This window comes from Orycteropus afer, unplaced genomic scaffold (assembly GCF_000298275.1).
Source record: "Orycteropus afer afer isolate SDZICR_OR568_19922 unplaced genomic scaffold, OryAfe1.0 scaffold00422, whole genome shotgun sequence".
Lineage (NCBI taxonomy): Eukaryota > Metazoa > Chordata > Mammalia > Tubulidentata > Orycteropodidae > Orycteropus > Orycteropus afer.
Genome location: NW_006922009.1, coordinates 1,392,040 through 1,413,990, shown reverse-complemented (window position 1 = coordinate 1,413,990; position 21,951 = coordinate 1,392,040). Strand labels below are relative to the sequence as shown.

Sequence of the window (21,951 nt, the reverse complement as noted above, 5' to 3'; positions counted from 1 at the left end):
CTTGGGACTTACAATGGACTTGAATTAATGGCCTGCCATGTGGTTTGGTAACATCGGGACTGTGCCTTTTTACTTGTCAACCTTGGGCTTGTCAGCCTCAGCAGCCAGCAGCTGTCTGAGTGAAGCCTCTAGCTTCAGTGGGTGGGGAGCAGGAGACAGAGCTGGACTGCAAGGTTGAGGGGCTTTCACCCAGCCCCTAGAGCCTGGCACTTTGAACTTGGACTCAAAGCCTCCAAACTATAAGAGAATAAACTCCTGTTTGTTAAAGCTATCGCATTTGTGGTATATTCTTGTCAGAGCAGCACTAGGTAACCAGAACACCAAATAACTTGAGAATATGCTATACTTTAATGTTAAGTAAAAAGTAAAGGCAGGAAGAAAGAAAGGAAGGAAGTAGGGAGAAGGGAGGAAAGGAGAGAGGAATGAGAAACAATATGAGGAACAAGATATCAATTAGGTAAATACATTCTCATGGGAGAAAAGTCCAGAAAGAAATGTAATCAAATACTGACAATTGCTTTTTCTGGGTGGTAGGACTATGACTAATTTAGTTTCTGCGTTTTCACAGTTTAAACTAGTTTTAAAAGCTTCTACTGTGAACATATACCACTATTCCAATTAGAAAAACATAAACAAATCAAAGCATCGGTAGTCTGCAGTACCTTAGAGGGAATGCATGTGAAAAGAGTTGAATTGGCAAATGTTGTGTTATATAGATTTTTACAACAATAAACAAACCAAAAAGAGTGAATGCAACTGTGTCCAGGAAAACTCACAGAGACAGGCACTATGTTACGGTGTAGAAAGAGAGAAAATGAAGGTTGAATCTTCAGCATAAACCCCCAGAGCACCTGAAAACTCAGGTCTGTTCAGAAATTTCCTTCATGGAGGTCCTCCTCAGAGCAGGCCAGGGTTCTTGATCTAATCCAAAGGCCTTGTCATTACTATCAGAAACAGAACACTGAGCCCACAGGTTTATTCTTGGTTCCAGATTAATTCTAAGAGGTTTATCTTCTTATGCTTAAAAAGAATGCTCAGGAAATGTATTTGTCTCTGATATCTCTTCCCCTTGAGAGATGAGGATAATTGGAGGAAGGGGTGTTGATAAAGGAAATAGCAGGACCAATGTATTGAGGTTAATGTGACATCACTTAGTAGGTCAGATGGGAGAAATAATGCAGCTGGGGAAGACAGTTATGCACTATAATAGCAGCAGAAAGTTCCCTTCTGTTCTATGGCTAATGCGGAAACCCATCCAAAGTATCATCATGATTTCTTAATCCATTCTGTTTCCATCCCATATTATCCAACTGACCCCTCACTGTGGAGCCAGCCTGGCCAAGCAAGGAAAGATGAAAATGATGAATAGGCAAATAAAGCCAACATTTACTAGTGGCTACCAGGAGCTGGTGGGAGGGGAAGATGGGAGCTATTAACAGGTTCTAAGTGCCTGCTTTGGGAGCTCTGGTAGTGTAGCGCCTAAAGCACTTGACTGCTAACCAGAAGGCGGGCAGTTCAAACTCACCAGCCACTCCTCAGAAGGAAGGTTGGGCAATCTACTTCCATAGGGATACTGCCTCGGAAATCCAAGGAGGGGTCACTATGAGTTGGGGCCAGCTTGAAGGCACATAACAACAATAACTGCCTGCTTTAGGGCATGAAAAAGAATAGGAAATGGATTATGGTACACAATAACGTGGTGAAAGAATTTAATGTCATTGAATTCTACACTTCCGAACCAAAACCAAACTCACTGCCATTGAGTGGATTCCAACTCACAGCGACCCCCTTAGGGTTTCCAAGGCTGTAAATCTCTACAGAACCAGACTACCTCATCTTTCTTCCACATAGTCGCTTGCGGGTTCAAACCACCGACCTTTTGGTTAGCAGCCAAATGCTTTAACCACCACCAGATCTCCTTGAATTCTACACTTAGGAATGGCTTTAATTACAAATGTTTTATGTTTTACCTCAATAAAATTTTGTTAAAGAAGGGATTCGAGGAGACTCTTTAAGGTGAAACAGTGACTTGGACATACAACAGCTGAGTAATGTATTTTTAATTGTAATTACTTTATCTTAATATCCATCTGGGAGGTTGCTAATAAAGTATTAGCACAGAACTTGCATTGATAGCTCTCAGAAGTCATACTGGTAAAACATCTGACTCCCAGTTTTATACGGAACTCACTGCCATCGAATTGATCCCAACTCATAGCAACACTTCCTTGGGTTTCCGAGGCAGTATCACCACAGAAATAGTTTGCCCAACCTTCCTTCCAAGGAATGGCTGGTGGGTTTGAACTGCCAGCCTTCTGGTTAGTAGTCAAATGCCTTAGGCACTATGCCACCAGAAGAGATGAGAATAAATGGTGGATTCAGAAGATTCTGAAAAAATATCGTTGCAGCCCATTTACAGCTAGTCTGAGAGGTTTAGAACTTATGTTTCTATAGTCAAGTTTGACAAGTACTTAAAGAGAGACTATCATACTTATGTTCTTGATAAGTGTTCTTTACATGCTAAGCACTTTGAATTTATCTTCCCATTTAAGCCCCTACAATATGATTATTATTCTCATTTTACAGATGAGGGCACTTTTACAGACGAGGGCCCTGGGGTAGAGAAAGGTTACCAGGTCTCCTCCTGCCCAAGAACACACAAGTAGTAAGTGGTGATACTGGATTCTGGCTTGGCAGTGTGACTTTGGAGTTCACACCCAAACCACTACACTCATATTGTCCCCTGTGTGCTCCCACTCAACTCCCACTGCCACCCACTGCCATTGCAATTCTGACTTTAGGACAGAGTAGAAGTGCCTCATAGGGTTTCCAAGACTCTAAATCTTTATAGAAGCAGACTGCCTCATCTTTCTCCTGCAGAGCAACTTGTGGGTTCAAACCACTGGCCTTTTGTTTACCTGCTTTAACCACTATGCTACCAGAGCTCCTTTTCACTCTGCTAAGCACTGTTTAAACCAGTTGCCATGGAGTCAACTCTGACTCATGTGAACTCGTGTGTCAGAGAAGAACTATGCTCCATAGGGTTTTTGATGGCTGATTTTTCGAAAACAGATTATCAGGAGTTTCTTTCGAGGCACCTGTAAGTGGCCTCGAACTGTCAACCTTTCAGTTAGCAGTCAAGCACTTAACTGCACCACAAAGGGACTCTAATCTCCACTAAACCAATCTGGCTCTTTCCCTCAAGGAGCTAATCATCAATTTAACACAGGAGACAATGAATGGGAAATAATCTCTGCATGCTATCAAATTTATAGGGGAGAGTGAGGAGTGTGAGCTGAGGGACTTTGAGCACAGAAAGCTCTTGGCCAAGTTGGAAGGAAAGACCTAGGCTAAGACACAGAAGGAAGACCAGATCAGAGTGTTCTAGAGAAAGCATGCATGCTGGAGGGTAACGGGAGGGAAATTGGAACAAGGATCCTTTAGGAATGTCTTACAGACAAGTGAAGAATTTAGATTTAATTAGGAGGAAAAAACAAATTAAATAGGGACCAAAATGATAAAATTCAGGCATAAAAACTCTTCTGGCAGAGATGGGCCGGGTGAGTGTGAAGTCTGGAAAAACTGAGTGTTGAAACTTCTTGACTAAATATGTTTGTGTGCATGTGTACAAATGGGCAAAGGCATCATGTTTACATCTTCTCTATGACATTTTAACAATTTGGCTTAGAAAAGAAACAAATAAGCAGATGCATGCCATATTTTTATCCCTCCACTAGGAGAATCCCCTTATTCCCACCTTCAACACATACACACACATAGAAGCTTCCCTACCAACACCCATTTGCGTTCCAACCAAGGGCCAAGTGAAGAGAAAGGTGAGAGGCAGAGAAATGAAAATGCCTGAAGAGAAAGCCACCAAGACAAGACTTAAATCACCTTTGCACCGTTCACAACAGGCTCCCCTCTGCTTGATGGCCAGGGCACAGTCTTGCGATAGTACTGGACACTTCTCTCTCTTACAGGTCACTTCCTTGTTCTAGGCAAAAGGAGACAAGAGACATTTGAAATAAATTGCAAAAAGATTCCCCAGAATCTCGACATAGGGTGGAGGTTTTCCCAGCTTCCCTCTTGCTACCTTTTCATCTTGGCAAGAAAACTCCATGATAGCAAATAGGATTTTGCTTTCACTGGCACAGAAATATTTGGGAATATAGGACATTTTTAGATTAAGGGTAGAGGAGGTAGGCTGACAGATACCTTCTTTAAAAGCCAATTGAACCTAGATAACCGAATGCTGCGGGAACAGCTTTCTCCAGCTGTGTTCTAAGGTTTCTTTTTAGAACACACTATAGAAATGATAATATTTGTGCAAATCATATTTCTGCCCTTTGGGTTACCTGGTCCAGGACTGCATTGTGAGAACAAAAATATTTGCACATGGCTGTCCAACAATCCTTAAAAGTAAAGTGCATTAAAATGCAGCAATCTAAAGTTCCAACTCAAATAATGACAAAGTTGAGTATTGAATCAGCTCAGAAAGAGAGAAAATAATATTCCACACATGCCAAGCAGAGACAGAGTCGTCAGTGTTTTATAGCCGTGGGACAGCTGCCTTATATTAGCACTTATGCTAATGAAAGCATGGTGAGCATTTGCATCTTAGGTTTTATCCTAAAAGGTTAGCTGTTAAAATGTCTTAGGAAAGATGTAAACACAACGTATGTTCCTGTTTGCACACAGATTGTCCACACATGAACCAAAAATTATGCCACAAAGTTCCAATGGGATTTAAACTTTAATGAGTGCCTACTATACACTGAATCTGTGGGTTTTATTCTTATTAAAATCCTATGAGATAAATAGCATCATTTGCTATCCCCATTTTACAAACAAGAAAATTGCTGTTCAGAGGTGGTTTGAGATTTTTCTAAGATTACACACCTTCACAGCAGTAGCAGTGGAATTCAAGCGAGGTCACAAATTAAGTTTGAGGTAGTACAACCAACTTCACGGCCTGATTTGAAGGCAGGGAGAAAGGAGGGACTGCTCACCTTGAGATGAACCTAGTTAGTCTCTTCTTGGGATAAACACAGGAGAAATTCTAGCTCAGACCTGACAATGACCTTGGGAAGATTTACAAGGGTGTCCAGGGCACTTCAGTATCACAAGACTATAGTAGATATCACCTTTTCTGGTCCAGAATCAAGGAGGAAATATGTGGGGGATACAGAGAGCTTGGGGATCCAAGCCAAGACATACACCAAAGTCTAGTCTCAAGATTGTTCATTAGAAGTTCCAGAACCCTCCAAGATGCTCCCAGAGTCTAATTCTAAAATAAATCCAAATTGTCATCACTTATCTGATAAAGGATCAGAACCTCCTAGAGTCCCAGAACACTACCTCTTCCTACTCAGCAGTCATGAAGCCATGGGAGAGTTGAGTTTACCTTCCCAACACCTCTATTTCTAAATTAGTCTTATTATTTCACTGCCCTAATGGCTTTTGGAGAGGGCAATGGTGATTCAGTGGTAGAATTCTTGCCTTCCATGTGAAAGACCTGGGTTTGATTCCTAGCCAATGCACCTCCAGCGTAGCCACCATTCATCTGTCAATGGAGGCTTGCATGTTACTATGTTGCCAAACAGTTCCAGCAGAGCTTCCAGACTAAGAAGGACTAGGAAGAAAGGGCAGGTGATCTCCCTCTGAAAATCAGCCAATGAAAATCTACTCACAACAATCATGGGGAAGGTGTAGAACGAGGCAGTGTTTTGTTCCCTTGTGCATGTGGCTTCCATGACTCAAAGGCTGACTCAATATAGCGACTAACAACAACAATGGCTTTGGGATACCAACTGAGGCATAAGAATAGTAAGCCATCACTGCCCAAACTTTTCCACTGAATGACAACTGTAGAATAAGATAATCTATATAAGTGATCCTGAAGCGAACACTACCAGACTGATGAGGCCATCTCAGCCATCTAGGACCTGCCAGCCACCTGCAGTGAGGACATGCATCCTCAGCCACCTGTACCGCACCCCACAGGGCTGTTGTTGCTGTTTTGCTCTTCATTTATTATCGGTTATCGGTATATAGTGTATAATGTGAGTGGATGGTTGAACTCAAGAAATTGGGTGCTTTTTTTTTTTTTTTGGTGTCATTAAAAATACAAGAAAAGAATAAAAGACCAAAATGGACATCAGAAGAGACTCTGAAACTTGCCCTTTAACAGAGAGTAGCTAAAGCAAATGGAAGCACTTACAAGATAAAGGAGCTGAACTGAAGATTTCAAAAAGCAGCTTGAGAAGACAAAGTCAATCATTATCATAAAAAGTGCCAAGACCTAGAGTTAGAAAACCAAAAGGGAAGAACATGCTTGGCATTTTTCAAGCTGAAAGAACTGAGGAAAAAAATTCAAGCCTCAAGTTGCAATATTGAAAGGTTCTATGGGCAAAATACTGAATAATGCAGGAAACATCAAAAGAAGACAGAAGGAATACACAGTTACTGTACCAAAAAGAATTGGATGATGTTCATCCATTTCAGGAGGTGGCATATGATCAAAAACCAATGGTATTGAAGGAAGAAGTTGAAACTGCTCTGAAGGAAATGGCAGAAAACATGGCTCCAGAAATTGATGGAACACCCACTGAGATGTTTCAACAAACAGATGCCACACTGGACGAACTCAGTCGTCTATGCCAAGAAATTTGGAAGACAGCTACCTGGCCAACTGACTGGAAAAGATCCATATTTGTACCCATTCCAAAGAAAAGTTATACAACAGAATGTGGAAATTATCGAACAATATCATTAATATCACATGCAAGTAAAATCTTGCTGAAGATAATTCAAAAACAGTTGTAGCAGTATATTGACAGAGAACTTACAGCAATGCAAGCCAGATTGATTCAGAACTGGACATGGAACAAGAGATAACATTGCTGATGTCTAATGGATCTTGGCCGAAAGCAAAGAATACCAGAAAGATATTTATTTGTGTTTTATTGACTACACAAAAGGATTCTATTGTGTGGCTCATAACAAATTATGGACACCATTGAGAAGAATAGGAATTCTAGAACACTTAATTTTGCTCATGTGGAGCCTGTACATAGATCAAGAGGCTGTCATTCGAGCAGAACAAGGGGATACTGAATGGTTTAAAATCAGGAAGGGAGGGTGTCAGCATTGTACCCTTTGATCATATTTATTCAATCTGTATGCTGAACAAATAATCCGAGAATCTGAACTATATGAAGAGTGTGGCATCAGGATTGGAGGAAGACTTATTAACAACCTGCAATATGCAGATAACACAACATTGCTTGCTGAAAGTGAGGATGACTTGAAGCACTTGCTGATGAAGATTAAAGACTACAGTCTGCAGTATGTATTACATCTCAACATAAAGAAAATGAAAATCCTCACAACTGGACCAATAAGCAACATCACGATATATTGAGAAAAGACTGAAGTTGTCAAAGATTTCATATTACTTGGTTCCACAATCAACACCAATGGAAGCAGCAGTCAAGACATCAGGCGATGTATTGTATTGGGCAAATCTGCTGCAAAACACCTCTTTCAAGTGCAGATAAGAAAAGATGTCTCTTTGAAGACTAAAGTGAGCCTAACCCAAGCCATGGTATTTTTAATCACCTCATATGCATGTGAGAGCTGGACAATGATGGCCGAAGACCAAAAAAGAGTTGATGCTTTTGAGTTGTGGTGTTGGCAAGGAATATTGAAAAGTACCATGGACTGCCAAAAGAACTAACAAATCTGCCCTGGAAGAAGTACAGCCAAATGCTCCTTGGAAGGGAGAATGGCCAGACTTTGTCTGACCTACTTTGGTCATGTTGTCAGAAAGGACCATTCCTTGGAGAAGAATAACATGCTGGGTAAAGTGGAGGGCCAACAAAAAAAAAGGGGAGGGCCTTCAATGAGATGGATTGACACAGTGGCTGCAATGATGGGCTCAGGTATAGTAAGGGTTGAGGCTGGCACAGGACCAGGCAGTGTTTCATTCTGTTGTACATGGGGTCACTATGAGTTGGAGCAGACTTGATGGTACCTAACAACAACAACAACATTCTTGGTAGCTGCCATCAAGATGGCTCCAACTCATGGCAACCCCAGGTACAAGAGAACTAAACATTACCCAGTCTTGTGCTAGCTTCACAATCACTAATAGGCTACAGTCCATTGTTGCAGCCACTGTGTATTTTGAATGTCTTCCAATCTGGGGGATTCAACTTCTGGCACTATATTGGACAATATTCTCTTGTGATCCATAGGATTTTCATTGCCCAGATTTCAGAAGTGGATTGCCAGACCTTTCTTCCTAATCTGTCTTAATCTGGAAGCTCTGCTGAAACCTGTCCACCATGGGTGATCCTGCTGGTGTTTGAAATACAAAAGGCATAGCTTCCAGCATCATAGCAACAGGCCAGCCACTACAGTATGACAAACTGACAGACGGGTGGTGGCTTTAATGCTTATAATCTAGTAAATAGGAGCTTTCATGGAGTAGTGGGTGAGGCATTTGAATGCTAACCGGAAGGTTGGTAGTTCAAACACACCAGCTGCTTTGAGGGAGAAAGATGGAGCAATCTACTTCCATAAAGATTTACAGCCCTTATGGCCCCTAGCTGCCTTTCAGATCTGGAATTGAACCCACACCTGTGGCTTCCAGCCAAGTGAAAGACAGGCATAGGAGTTGAACATTTACCTGAGGCAGATACACTCCTTGGAGAGAACAATCATGGGAGAAAGAGGGCTGCTTATGCACAGGGAGACAGCGCAGGGGGCAGGGGTACATGGAGTGATGTACACAGGGAAGAGGTGACTACCAGGAGGAAGTGGGAGGGGAGCTGTTGTATTGTGGTGAATTGTGGTCAACGTCATGAGACAAAGTGTATGTGAACTGCTGTATGGAAAGTGAATTTGCTCTGTAAATTTTTACCCAAATCACAACTAAAAAAAAAAAAAAAATCTAAGAAAAAAAAAAAAAAAAGATTTACAGCCTTGGAAACCCAATGGGGGTCACTATGAGTTGGAATCAACCCAATGGCAATGGGTTTGGTTTGGTTCTTTTGTTTTGTTTTTTGGATCTAGTAAATGCCCTTGCAAGACTAACCTCATTTAGTCCTTAAAACCCTGTGACTTAGTGGTTCTCCCTCTCAGCTACAAATGGACACCCCCTGTGCAGTTCTTCACAAAGATGGTTCAGTCTCCACCCCCTGAAGCTCTGATATGATTGGCCAGACCTTGGTGTTTTTTGGGTTTTTTTTTTTTTTTTTTTTTGTAAGCTCCCCAGGTAATTCCAAAGTACAGCCAGGGTTGAGAACCAGTGCTGTGTAGAGAGTGTTTTATCTGATTGGCCAGACCTTGGTGGGTTTTTTTTTAAGCTCCCCAGGTAATTCCAAAGTGCAGCCAGGGTAAAGAACCAGTGCTGTGTAGAGAGTGTCTTGTCCCCAATGAGGCTGAGATGGGTTAAGGACCACATCCACAGCCCCTCGGTAAATGGCAGATCTAGAATCTAAACCCAGGTCTTCTAGGCCCATGTTCCACAAAACTCCTCCCCTTACCCTCTCTTCCTCACAGTGTGGTATCATCAAAGCTAAGTATAAAGCCATAGCCCTTAGATGTATTTTTATAATTGTTCTTAAATTACACACATAATATGTAGCTATGGTTCACAATTCAAAGTAAAGAGGTATATTTTGAAAAATTAAAAGTGTTCTCTCACTACCACCAAAGCAGCCAAGAATAACCAGCTTTGGCACACATTATGCTGCTTCCCTGGGTGGCACAAACGGTTTGCACTCGACTACCAACCTAAACATTGGTGGTTTGAACCCACCCAGCAGCACCATGAAACAAGGTCTGGCAATCTGCTTCTGTAAAATTTACAGCCAAGAAAACCCTATGGAGAAGTTCTATTCAGTAACACATGGGGTCACCATGAGTCGATTGACTCAATGACCAGTTTTAGGTTTTGTTGTTGTTGCTGTTGTTATATATATGCTGTTTATCACTATTAACAGTGACTTAGCTTTGTAAAGTATATCTCCTACAAGCTATATTTTGATATTCACTTCCCCTACCCTAGGACATCTGTGAAATGAACTCATTTCACAGGTTAAGCGTTGGTTATCCTGGCTTTACATATTCAGCCAACCTGGCCAAGGCCTCAGGGAGGGCTGCTCTCCAAGTGCAACTCTCAGACCCAGGGAGTTCACAGCTCTGTAGGCAGCTGGAGAGGGTGTAAGTCAAATTTTGGGATCTGATAAATACAAAGACACACACTCTCTTCCACATAGGAACTCTTTGCTAAATTAGAAATCTGGGAGCCAGTCAAAATCCATAACAGGATCCCAAGATTCATAATAAATAGCTTGTAATTACAGTCCAGCACAAAACTTATTCCAACCAGATGGTCTGGAGATTCACATCTGGATTTTTTTTTTTTTTTTTTTTTTTGCACATACACATGCAGAACAAACCCCAACCTTAGCTGTAGGTTTAGTGGTTTGTTTTTTATTTTTTTCCTCCTTTCTGATTACACATGGAGTTTCTTATATGGTGTGAAACTGCTGTATCTGATCATTTCACTAGTGTCTGTTTGACGTGGATAGGCAGTTCATCCTTAGAATCCCAGGTCCTCAAATAAATAGAAACTATAAAAATGATTGGTGAGGACTGGATCCTCTACCTCCTTAGCTGAGTCCAGCAGCTACAAAGTAAATTTAAACACAGGTTAATTAAGACCACTCACTTTGCTTTCCTTTATTTGGCCAACAGACCAAAGCTCTCATCTTGAAGCCAGTGGCTCTGGTGCGAAGTGGTGCACACAGAGCCATGCCCCACTGGCTGGCGGTCATTTCATCCCTCATGCACCCAGTGTCATCTGCTGTGACTCAAAGTCACAGCTCATTCAATTCACTTTTCACTCAAGAAATATTTTCTGACACTGGCTCACACTTATTGAACACTTTATATGGGAAAGGCTCTGTGCTAAGAATTTTAAATGCATTATTTTCCAAAAAAATTCCAAATCATCCCCATTTTACAGATGAGGAACCAAGACTAAGAAACCTGCAGATCTGGACTATAAATCTCTGATGATGTAGTGCCTAAAGCATGTGACTGCTAACCAGAAGGTTGGAGGTTCAAACTCATCAGCTGCTCCACGGAAGGAAGATGAGGCAACCTACTTCTATAAAGATTTACCACCTTGGAAACCCAGTGGGGGTCTCTATGAGTCAGAATTGACTCAATGGCAATGGGTTTGGTTTTTCTTTCTTTCTTTTTTTTTTTTTTTTGTCTAACTCCAAAGCCTTTGCTACTTTCCCTGCACTCAGGACACAGACAAGAACAAGGCAATGTCACTGCCCCAATGCCTCCAGGACAGTGGCGGCCTTCGTGGTGGCTCCATGCAGGTGAAACAAGCCCACTAACAGGAGCACTATGACTCCAAGGAAGCTGCATCATCACCAACCACATCAAATGGGGTTAGTTCTACAAACACTGGCTATTTTCTGTAAGCAAAAGAGGCTGTATCATCTCCACAAGGGTCTGAAAGTCATATTGGCACATCAAGCAAATTTTTCTCAAGATTGCAGCTTGGGTTTGAGTCTCCCCAGATCTAAGTAACAGAAATCGTAGTAAAAATGTGTTCAGGGAAAATTAAGAACATTCTAGAGATCAACCTAGCCAGTAAATGAGGGTAATAAACTTCATCATCTTCCTGCACCTATCACTTTCTAGCTCGCCAACCAGTGAGCTACCTATTGTCAACGATGTCTGTCTGCATGACTGCCTCCTTTCCAAAAGGAAGGCAATAGATTCTCTGTTGTTGTTGTTGTTGTTGTTGTTGTGTGCCGTCGAATCGGACCCGACTCATAGAGACCCCTCCTTGGGTTTCTGAGGCAGTATCACTACGGAAGTAGATTGCCCAACCTTCCTTCCGAGGAGTGGCTGGTGGGTTTGAACCGCCAGCCTTATGGTTAGCAGTCAAGTGTCATTAGGCACTATGTTACCAGAGCTCCTTTTAGATTCCCTAGTACTGACCAAATGTATCAAAACCCAAAACATTGCCTCTGGATGTACATTAATGAAGTGCCAGCATGCAAAAATAAAAGAGAGACCATAGGGAGTAAAAAAGAAAAAGAAAAAAAAAAAAACTACATGGCTGGCAACAAAGCTCTGTAAGGGTGCAAGCCAAACCACAGCTCCCACCACAGCCAAGTTCAACCAGGATTCTAGGCAGCCAGTTTGCTGTTCCAGGGACCCGCCACTAGATGGAAGCACAGAGTTCCCTAGTCTTAGGAATTGCAGTCATGCAGCCACCTAATACCTCCCTAGCATTTTGAATCGGAATCAGTCCGACAGCACTGGAGTTTGGTTTTTTGTTTTAGGAGTGTGGAGGGAAATTATTCTGATGGGAAGATAGAAAATTACCCTTGTGAAATTTTCCTGTTTCTTTTCCTCATCCAGAAAAAAAAAAAAAATGTTTTTGAAATGTTTTTGTTCTATTTCAAGCCAATGTCCTAAAGATACATTTTTTTTTTTTCAAAGAATCTTCCAAGACCAAACCTAACCTATTATTGAATATGGAAAGTATTGCCTGACCTTTCAATTATATTAAAAAAATTATAATAAAATAAAATCTGGAGAGGAAAATGCAGCAGCTAATATGATGAAGATGGTTAAGGAGAAATGTCAGCTGGCAGATACTGCATTTTTAGATTATAAAACAGCCTCACAAGTCTCTTGAAATATAAATGTAGCAAAAATGTCTGGTCCCATGCCTGCTGATGTCTCCATTTGATTAGCCATACAAGGAAGGTGGCAGGCCACGCGAGTCTTTTCTCCAAAACGACAGCATTATTTTCCTTCAATCCCTACCTTTTATGAAAGTAAAGCCTGCCTTGGAGGCAAACAGCTGTCATTTGGCAAACTAGCAAATTCAGACTGTCAGAGCCTTTCTCAGAAAAGTCAAGAAGTTGGTGATGTTGTAATAATTTTTCTGCCCAAATGAATGTCATTCAACATGTCAATGATGCACACTGACCAGGCAGCATCATTAGAGGGGAAAAGGAGGCAAAGGGGGCTTTCTTTCCTAAATCAGAAACTCTCCAGGCCCTTCCCTGCTCCTAAACACACAAATACACACACACACACACACACACACACCCCTCTATCATTTCATCACTATAGTCTCATTTGGGGCTTGTAGATTTTGCTGTCTTCAAGAATTTCCCACCAAAATGTAAATATTTTGGGGTGGACACACATTAATCCCAAGTAGGCTCCTGCCTGCCTTATCAGTGACCATCAGGGGACGGGTGCCCAGCACACAACGACTTTGAGCACAAGAAAAAGAGTTTTGAGCCGGAGGTTCTAGGGCAGCAAAACCGAAGACTTGGCACATGTGTCATTATTCCTAGAGCTGTGCTTGGGAGAAAGAAAGAACCCAGCAAGATCCCTATTCTCCAGAAACTGACAATCTACTTAGACTGTTTAGACTTCAGATGGAGATACTGAGTGATACAAATTGTTAAGGCACTCAGCTGCTAACAGAAAGGTTGGAGGTTCAAGTTCACCCAGAGGCACGCTAGAAGAAAGGCTTGTGATCTACTTGTCAAAGATCAGCTATTAGAAACCCTGTGCAGCACAGCTCTACTCTGACAAGCATGGGTCATCATGAATAGGAATCAACTCTATGGCAAGTGGAAGACATCAGACATGAGCGGATCACATGAGCACTACAGTGTAACTTAGGGCACCAAGTAAGAAGTACAGAAGAGAATTTCACCTTGACTCGAAAGCCACCAAGGTTAGTGAACATTTAGATCCTTGATCAAATTTTTACCATTAGAGAGCTTATTTGAAGCACACACTCAATAGTGTTTCATGTGGAGAGTCTCAAAATTGCTCACACAGGAAATTGATTTTAGGAATACAGATGTCTTGTTTCATATTTCCTAGGTTTCTAGCTCCTGTAAAGATGGGGGGAGCAAGGAGAAGCCAATCCAACACCAGCTAGTGTATTCTCATTGGAATTTCCAGTCACTCCATGCATGAAGTCAAAGAGGACAGCTTTTCCTTGAAGTGCCCATTGTTCCCCAATTCCAGCCCCAAAAGAGCCAAAGGGAACATTTGGTACTTTTGAACACAGGTCATAATTTCTGCCAGCCAATATTATACAACTTCTCATAAATAGAAGAATAATACTTCATGTTTACATAGCACTTTTCCTCTAAAGAGCTCTGTAGACATTATTGCATTAATCCCCCCAGGTTTCTTAAGATTTGTAGACAGAGGAATGGTACAGAATGAAGGTAAGTGTCTCAGGTCTCTCAAAGAGTAGACTTGGGAACAGAACCCCGTTCCCAGGCCCAGATTAAGGGATCAGCCAGGAAGGTTAAGCATTGCATAAGCATTGAAATTTATAAATGTATCATGATAGAATTAGGTTACCTCCTACTGACTGTTGGGACTTCAGGAATACATTGGTATGTAGTTGAGCTAGTCTGGGAATTTTTTAGAAACAGGCCACCTGAGTCAGACTCGTAAGGTCTCCTGCCATGTTGCCTGCCTTGTTATATGTTAACCCATAATTGGTGCCCTAGAGAGAGGATGGGTCAGGACTTAAGCAAACAGACCTGACTTCAAAACATTAAGGTACTAGAATGCAGAGATATAGACAAAAGCTGGAAAAATAAGTATCTGGTCAGTCTTCAAAAACCCAAAATGTCCCTAGATGGTACAAACGGTTAAGCGCTCTACTACTCAACAAACAGCCGGCAGTTCAAACCCACCCTGACACACCTTGGAAGAAAGACCTCATGGTCTGCTTCCAAAAGGTCACAGCCTTCAAAATCCTCTGGAGCTCATTTCTACTCTGCACACATGGGGTAATGATGAATCAGAGTTGAGTTGGCAACAACTGGTTTGGTTTTCTAGTTTAAAGACTTGAAGAGGGACAGTCCCTTTGCTCCTCGCAGGTTCCAATAATTGGAAATGTAACATAAAATGATTCCTTCTGGAATATTCAGTCACGAGAAATCATTTGAAATGAGTCTGAGCACCTAGGGAAGGGTCAATACAAGCTTGTACTTGTCCCAGCCTGTCTCCTTCGGACAAAATTTGGGCTTAGTCTCAGAAAATAAGCATGGGGACAAAGTGAGATAGCTCAGTGGTTGCCAATGGCAATATTAAAGCTGATTGATGATTTATTAGTTTAATTAAGCTTCCACTTTCTTGTTCTTTGTTACTGATAGCACAACTGACTCCCCCATAACTCTTGCTCAGAAAGAGCCAAGAGAAAATAAGAAACGGCAGTTTGGTCTGCCTCAAAACCTGAATGTACAAGCATGAGGCTCTGAGCCGTGTCACTCAACTGAACAGAACTTGAAGAAAAAAAATATATATATATTTCTAAAGTGAGGAAAGTGGAGCTGAAAGGGAAAATGACCCAAACTCCCCAGCCGGGAGAAACGGCTTCTCAGGACCTCTTCTCTACCCTAATCAAGTGAGTTCAATATAAGACGTGGGAGTGTCAAGATGTCCATCCAGCCAGCTTCTAATATAAATTAGCATTTCTAGTTCTTTCTCCATCTGCAACCTCCAACGCCTTTGCAAATCCCTTGCACAGCCAGGACCACAAACAGAGCTGATTCCATTTCTAACCAAACAATGAGGTGGCATATAGTTTTCCAGGCTGATTGCTAAACTGTTAAGAGTAATAGCCAGCCAGTTTCCATCAACTTGACTCTGACTCATGGTGACCCCCCCCCCCATGTGTCCAAATAGAACTGTGTTCTCTAGAGTTTTCAAAGGCTGATTTTTGTAAGTAGATCTCCAGGCCATTCTTTCAAGGTGCCTCTGGGTAGACTCGAACCTCCAACCTTTCAGTTAGCAGTCAAAAGCTTAACCATTTGCACCACCCGGACCTCCAGTAACAGCTGACATTTATAGGAAATCTACTATGTGGGCCAGACTGTGTTGAGCACTTTTGTTGTATATGATGTCATTTAGCCCTCACAACAAGCAAGCCAGAGACAGGCATGTGATTTATCCCCCATTCAACAGATAAAAAGACTGAGACACAGAGGGGTTAAATGGCTTGCCCAGGTTCACAAAGCTAACCAGGGCAAAGACTCAAGGCCAAGGAGCTCTGCTATCAAAGGCCATCATTAAATCACCATGCTATACAGCTTGATTTAGCGTCTAAGACTAGCCATCTCTTTCTTGCAGCGAAGAATTTAAATATTTGCCTTTCTTAAGCACACCCCATTTTCAGACCACTCTAAACCTTGGTTAGAGTTACAGTTTCATTTTTAACACAGAAGTAAAAAGAGCGCCTTTTAGGAAAGACAGATTCAGTCGCTGCCTTAAAAACTCAAAACAAGTCTCAATCTCTGAGTGCCTAGTCATTTGCAAGACCAAACTGGACAAGTCCCTTCATTTTTCCCTTGATTTGAGCCAGAGGGTATACTCTCCCTGAAGGCTAACAGCGTCCCAGGGCCATAATTTTAGACTTAATGTTAAAATATCTTGCAAGAACATCACGCAATTCATCGCACTGCATCTGGGAGTGTTATTCCTTTTTCCTCCTGTCTAGGCTCAGCAAGTCTTTACCCCAGAGAACTGGACCCTGGCAAGCAGAGCCTCCTCCAGCCCAGCTAACAGTGCAAACCCTGAACAAAGCTGCCCTTGAAGCACGACCATTTAAAAGACTTTATGAAGCCCACTGGGGCCCCTGATTATTTTGCAACAAGTCATATCCCATGAAGAAATTCACTTCTCTGCAACACAAAACAGAGGGAGATTAAAGAAAAAGGCAGGGGGGTTGGAGAAAAGAAGTAAGACCCCCTGCTGTTCTGTCTGGCCAGAATCGTGTCTTTTAGTACCCATATCCTCTACAAAGACGATGTTCTGATGATATATTGCCCTCATACATCACTACATGACAGTGTTCTCTTGATACTGTACCTTGAAAATATGACACGTGCCAGCAGACGCAATGGGGAATTAATAAGGAGGCCCTTTTAATATTTCAGTTACCTAACATGTCAATTTCTTTTTAACAAGTTTTCGTTTGTTGGAGGGATTGTTTTGGGCCCTATTCTGTTTAAGGATTTAGGTCTGGCTTCTTTTTTTTTTTTTTTTTTGGACTTTTCAAGGAACTCTCAGAACAAAGAAACACAAGCCATTAGAATGTCCCGGCAGTTCAAGTACAACACTGATTTAAAACAGGGCAGTGTCAAACAGCTTCTTATTCTGTTTAATCATATTTTGAAATAAAACCAAAACATTAGAGATGGCAGAACACAAAAGAAATAACCACCAAATAAAAATAGTAGCCCAAAGAAAGTAGCACTGCCTGGTTTTTATTATACTGTACATCATATAGGAGCTCTGGTGGCATAGTGCCTAAGGCATTATTTGACTGCTAACCAGAAGGCTTGCAGCTCAAACTCACCAGCCACTCCTCAGAAAGAAGAGTGCGCAATCTACTTCCATAGTGATACCGCCTCGGAAACCCAAAGGAGGGGTCGCTATGATCCTACTCAATGGCTGTGAGTGTATACATGTAGTACACAGTATAAACAAAGGGTCTGCTGGCAACACCACATTATTGTAACTGAAAGTGGGTTGAATATGACCCAGCCAGAGTCCTAGCATGATGGACCCTGACACAAATGCCACTTTGCCACCATTCTTGGGCACCCAGGAACAGACTAGGGAACAAGAAGATGAGATTGTGTCCCCTTTTGCCTGAAGACAGGAACCAAGTACGTGAACTGAGAGATATAAATATTGGTATCCTTCCCTCAGAGTTACTGAGTGGTACAAATGGTTAGTGCACTTGCTGCTAACTGAAAGGTTGGAGTTTCAAGTACACCCAGAGGTGCCTCAGAAGAAAGGTCTGGCAATCTACTTTTGACAATTCAGCCTTTGAAAACTCTATGGAGCACAGTTCTACTCTGACACACAGAGGGTCACCATGTGTTGGTAATAGTTTTTCCAGTTATTATTCTTTTCTTATTTTGCTCAGTTTCTCAGTTCTACCTCTTATTCCCAAATGAAAGGGTTTCAAACAGCTGAAATGGAATCCCTGTTGGAGAAGAAACTTCCACGTGACTCCTGGCTTGGAAGAAGGTGTGAAACAAGGGTGAGGCACAATACAGTGCTGCTAGTAACGTGGCTTCTTGTACAAATGGCCGGCACCTCTCCCAGCATCTTAGATTATCTGAGACTGCCGGACACCCTTCAGCATGTGAAAAATAATAAATCACTTCTTTCTGTGACCACAAAAAAAAACAAAAACACCCAAACCATGGCAAGATGAAATTCTATGAATATTTATGCCTTTCTGGTGAGTTCTTTTGAACTAACAAGAAGATGATGGACCACATGCTGGGTGTCCAACTCCAACCCCCAGCAGAGATCAAAGACTCAAGGCATTAATGGGGCTTTCCAACCCCTAGTGGACAGCTCAGAATCTTCTGGAGAAGGTGAGCATAGAGATTCAGGAGTTAAAATAAAATTAGAGTAACTGCCATAGGAAAGCGCACAACATGATGTTAAGGAAGGATTGACAAAATAAAAAACAGTTGCTGTCAACTTGACTCCAAATCATGGTGATGCCATGTATGTCATAGGAGAACTGTGTTCCGTAGAGTTTTCAAGGCTGATTTTTTTGGAACTAGATCACCAGGCCTTTTTTCCAAGGTGCCCCTGGGTGAACTCAAACTGTCAACCTTTCATTTGTAGACAAGCATGTTACTGTTTGCACGACCCAAAAACCAAAACCCAACCAGGTGCAATTTAACAAATCCCAACTTATGATGACCCTATGGTGTCAAGGTAGGACTGTTCAATGGCTGATTAATTAGCAGTGGATCACCAGGTCATTTTCCCACTTCACCTCTGGGTGAATTTAAACCGCCAATCTTTTGCTTAGTAGCCATGTGCTTAACCATTTGGGACACTCAGAGATTTCTTACACCACCCAAGGACTCCTTAAGGAAGGATATCTAGAGATATTATTTTGATAGTCCATTTCCTTGCTTCTGCAATATAAGAAGCTTAGGTTCCCTTCTTAAAAAGAAGCTGAAAACTGCATGGATTCTTTTAATTATGTGCATAAAGGATTCTCTGCCAAAGAGAAATGGATACATCCAAAACATGGAAACTGAATGTCCTAGATCCCATTCATGTCCTGGCTGGGCCACTGGTGGAGAAGAAACTACTTGTCCACACAGCCAGCCTGGATGCTTCTGGCCCTCATCACCAGCATCCGTCTCCTTCCTGGATCACACAAGGCAATAAACACACAAGGTCCTCAGATGTACCTCATTCCTGTGGGCCAGCAACAAGCCACTGAGCAAATGAAATGGAAGATTCTTCACAGGTTACCCCAAGAAAGCCTGCACGCTGTTGGAAGTTACCAAAATACGTGTTCATGACAAGTAAATGGAGCTGACATCACAGGGAATAGACAGGGCAGAGGAGCTGCTCGCAGCCCATCTGTCATTTTGACAAAGTAACTTTCTGGTCACCAGTGAGACACTTTTAAAGACATCTGCACAATTGACCCCGACCACCAGCAATCACAGAGCCTTTCAAAGGTACCCTTGGGACAGGAGGCAAGACCAGCTTTCTTTCAAGCTGGTTCCTGCCGCCCTACCTCCAGATAAAGAATAACAGTCAAGGGTTGAAAAGAACTCTGCCAGGGCTCTATTCACACGGGTACTGACTGCACAGGGTGTCTCTAACCTGAGTAAGGACAGGTAGGGGAAGTAGGGAAGCAGGTGTGTTCCGCTCACTGGCAGGCCATAGAATTGAAAAATCTGCCTCACTCATACAGTGTTCCCTACATGAAGCAATTCTGTGCTCAAGGGCCAGTCTGACTCATACACCAGGGCCATTAGCAGCATGTTCTCTTCACCAACACTTTCCCAAGGGCCACATGCAGATGTCAGAAAGAACTGGAGAAGGCACAGATTTATTTCATAGGTTTAGCATGTAATTTTCATCCACTAGCTTCCATTTTCAAACTCATTAAATAATCAATGAAGGCCAGTTATACACTTAATCCACATCTGAGATTAAGGTGCCACAAAGAAATGAAAGTAGCCAGTTATCCATAAAATGGTATTAACATAAACTTGTTACTAAAGAGATTCACCACATTTCCCATTTAAAAAGAAAGAAAAGATCAATCCAGAATTATTACCTTAAAATTAAAGAATCAAAAAACAGATTCTCAGAAGCTTTGACATCTGAAAGAAGACAAAAGTGTCAACGGAAACAAATGGCCTTCAGAAAATGTGACATTTCATGCTAAAAACTTGTGCATGTTAAAAGTTTATACTGCAGAATTCAGATGTATCTGACTAAAAATCCATGAATCTGTTGGATAAATATTTTTGAACCCCTGCTGTGAGTCAGGCACTGTACCATGTTTTGCTGGGACAGAAAATATTAATCAGATACATGTTCTGCCCTAGAAGAGCTTACAGTCCAAGAGGGAGAGTGGCCAGAGCATAAACACAGCAAATGTACCTCACATGTTGTAGCATGAATGGCACAAGGTCATATACAAGGTCAGGGAGGAGAGGTCAATATCAACCCAATTCCACTGCCACAAACTCCTTGAGGTCAACCAAATCATCTTGGTTCTTTAGACAACATGTGGGCTGGGATATGTGGGAGACTAAAAAAATTTTGTCGTATGATCACCTCACAGAGACAGAATTTGACCTACATATGTCAGCATCTTGGGACTTGATAACCCACAAAAGGAATCACTTTTAATGATGACATACCAGCAATTTCTTCAGTGCAGCAACAACACTTAGTATCGTATGCAGCAGAATAATTTCTTTTACATATATAATCAGAAAACAAGGGGTGCTTATCGTGTGCCATTTCTTTCTTGCTCTATGAAATTATTGTATTTAATACACTTTGCTATGATTCATGATATATTTTGTTGTTGTTGTTGTTGTTGTTATGTGCTGTCGAGTCAGACCTGACTCATAGAGACCCTCCCTTGGGTTTCCGAGGCAGTATCACTACGGAAGTAGACTGCCTAATCTTCTTTCCGAGGAGTGGCTAGTGGGTTTGAACCACCAACCTTCTGGTTAGCAGTCAAGTGCCTTAAGCACTATGCTACCAGAGTTCCCTGATATGTTTTAGGTAAAGTATAAAATACTCACATACTGGATTTTAATTTATATTTCAAAACCAGTAATTACCATGCTACCAATTAACTATGAGCACTAAGATCTACTTTTCAAAGTAGTTTTCCATAAGAAATAATTTTGTTTTATAATTGTTATTGTTTAGTATACATTTCATTGTGGCTATATTACATATGGGAGCTCTGGTAGCATAGTGGCTAAGGCACTTGACTGCTAACCAGAAGGCTGGCAGTTCAAACCCACCAGCCACTCCTCGAAAGGAAGGTTGGGCAATCCTACTTCCGTAGTGATACTGCCTTGGAAATCCAAGGAGGGGTCACTATGAGTCGGAGCCGACTCGACGGCACATGACAACAACAACAACATATTACATATATACTTATAATTATAATTATATAATATATATTATATTAAACAGCATCACAATAAAAGGAGAAAAGATTGAAGTCATCAAGGATTTCATATTACCTGGATCCACAACCAACACCAGTGGCAGCAGCAATCAGGAAATCAGACATTGTTGTACTGCACTGGGCAAATCTGCTGCAAAAGACCTCTTTAAAGTGTTGAAGAGCAAAGATGTCTCTTTGAAGACTAAGGTGCATCTAACCCAAACCATGGTATTTTCAATCACCTCATATGCATGTGGAAGGTGGACAATGAATAAGAAAGACAGAAGAGTTGATGCTTTTGAGCTGTGATGTTGGCGAAGAATACTGAAAGTACTACAGGCTGCCAGAAGAACAAACAAATCTGTCCTGAA

General features: G+C 41.7%; 1 protein-coding gene across 1 annotated transcript in view; it reads right to left on the bottom strand.

The window, feature by feature from the left end:
- Nucleotides 1–21,951, bottom strand: part of BMPER (BMP binding endothelial regulator) — a 437,547-nt gene that overhangs the window by 392,378 nt on the left and 23,218 nt on the right. The window contains exon 3 of the mRNA XM_007953989.2: nt 3,898–3,997. Coding sequence (XP_007952180.1) covers nt 3,898–3,997 — 100 coding nt within the window. The remainder of the gene's footprint in view (nt 1–3,897; nt 3,998–21,951) is intronic.